At 52.6% G+C, this 2,004-nt stretch overlaps 1 protein-coding gene across 1 annotated transcript in view; it reads left to right on the forward strand.

Annotated features, from left to right (window-relative positions):
* Nucleotides 1-1,400, forward strand: part of LOC310808336 (dedicator of cytokinesis protein 3-like) — a gene marked incomplete at both ends in the record, with an annotated part of 47,533 nt that extends 46,133 nt beyond the window's left edge. Inside the window, 3 exons of the mRNA XM_083675181.1 lie at nucleotides 248-373; nucleotides 512-594; nucleotides 777-1,400. Of these exons, the coding sequence (XP_083531307.1) occupies nucleotides 248-373; nucleotides 512-594; nucleotides 777-1,400 (833 nt within the window). The remainder of the gene's footprint in view (nucleotides 1-247; nucleotides 374-511; nucleotides 595-776) is intronic.
* Nucleotides 1,401-2,004: the final 604 nt, after the last annotated feature.

Here is a 2,004-nt window from a genome sequence, read left to right on the forward strand (position 1 = left end):
TTAGCTGCTTGCGTTTCAAATGTAACTTAGACTGCATTCTTGAAGTGTCATATGTAGCCTTTGAGTATATAGTGGGTGGTGTTAGTATGTAGTATGTAGCAACATGGATTGATTGATCCCAGTGTTCCTGCTGAGACCATACTGTATATACTCAGAAATGGATGCTCTCACTGCAATGTAAGTCGCTTCGGATAAAAGGGTCAGCAAAATCGCCAAATATACATTCTTATATTATGTTCCCCTCCAGTCTTCCCCAGCGCTCCGAGCAGCTGGAGTCTGGACGGGGGGGAGACCAGGGAGACTGTACCCTACATCCAGGGTCCTGCAGGAGGGGGGGGCATCCCCCCCATCCCACCCAGGTCCTTCCCCCCAGGTGAGATCCTCCGGAGGTGTCCGACTCCTCTGCTATCATGACCAGTGTGCATGAAGTTAGTCAACGTTTCATCTGAACGTTTTCAGATGATTTTGTAAAAAAAAAAAACAGATTGTAATGACTTCTCTCTCCACCTAGGGCACTTCCTGATGCACTTTGATGCGTTTCACCACCAGAACAGCGACCCACCCCCTTCCCTTCCCGTTCGCTCTTTGAGAAAGGTATGTGTTATCCTGGACAGCCCCAACATGTACTGTCGTGTCTTTACTGAGGAATGAAGATCTGCTACGGTTATGTTTCGATTCTAACAGGTCTACTTCCAACTTCCGATGTGTAACGCACCAATACAGAAGTCAACTCATGTCGAATCTCTCTCTCTCTCTCTCTCTCTCTCTCTCTCTAGTCTCCTCTCCACCCCATCCCTGGTTCCCCCACGAGTCCCCAGTCGGCCCTGGGGGGCAGTAACTCTACTCTATCAGGCAGTGCCAGCAGTGGCGTCTCCTCTCTGAGTGAGAGTAACTTTGGGGGGGGCCAGTACCCCGACCCTGGGCCCATCAGGAACGACGCCATGGAGCCTATCCCCAGCCACCTGTGGACCCCAGACGAGTACCTGTCCTCCCCTTACCTGCACATCCACTACAGCGGCCCCGAGCCTGACTCCCTCGACCCCGTCCGCCCTTTCCACTACCGCAGCCCCGCCTCACACCCCCACACTCACCCCCACCCCCACCCCCACTCTCACCCCCAGCCAGCCGGGATCGACCCCCACCCCCACGCAGCCCCTCCCCACCACCACGCCCCCCTCCACGGCCCCCACCACATCCCCTACCGCCGCCCCCAACCCCCGACCGTGCCCCCCAAACCTTACCTGAGGGAGGGCTGCATCCCGGAGGAGGAGCTGGTCCCCCAGCCCATCCCCCTGCCCCGGAGGATCTTCCACTCCCCCCACAGTCACAGCCACAGAGAGGAGCTGGCCAAGGCCCCGTGGGAGCAGTGCATCAACGAGGAGCACGAGGAGACACCGTGAGGGGGAGGCCATGGCTGCGTCCCTACCGTCTACAGTGGTCCCCCTCCTCTTGTCTCCGTGAAAGAGCCTGAGACTGATGAAAGCAAACACCTTTTAGGCACGGATGGACTATAACGCTGTCCCGTGTCCTACTTTTTCATATGGGTGCAGATGAGGCGAAGGGAGACAAGGAGAGGAGACAAGGAGAGGAGTCAAGGAGAGGAGTCCACTCTAGACTGATAGGGAGGCACCCTCAGTCTTCTCACTGTGCTCCGCCTGATTCTGATTGGATGACGCGGCCTCATAGGAAATAATAAGGGAATATTATCTGATGATCAGTAGGACAGAAGATAATGACTTTGTTTATTAAATTGATATTGATTGTACACTACTGTACAACTAGTCTGTGAGCATGTTTTGTTTATTTTCATTTGAGAATAATATTCAACGGTTTTGTGAAACATGATGACCACGATCATAACCGACATAATCCATTGATATATTACAAACCCCAACCTCCTTTCCCCATCCCCTTTTCACGACGAAAGGCAACTATAGAAAGTTATATTCTCAGTGAAGTGATATACTGTAGACATTTTAAAGGCTTCTTATCTATCATATTATT

Source organism: Argentina silus, assembly GCF_951799395.1.
Source record: "Argentina silus genome assembly, chromosome: 8".
NCBI lineage: Eukaryota > Metazoa > Chordata > Actinopteri > Argentiniformes > Argentinidae > Argentina > Argentina silus.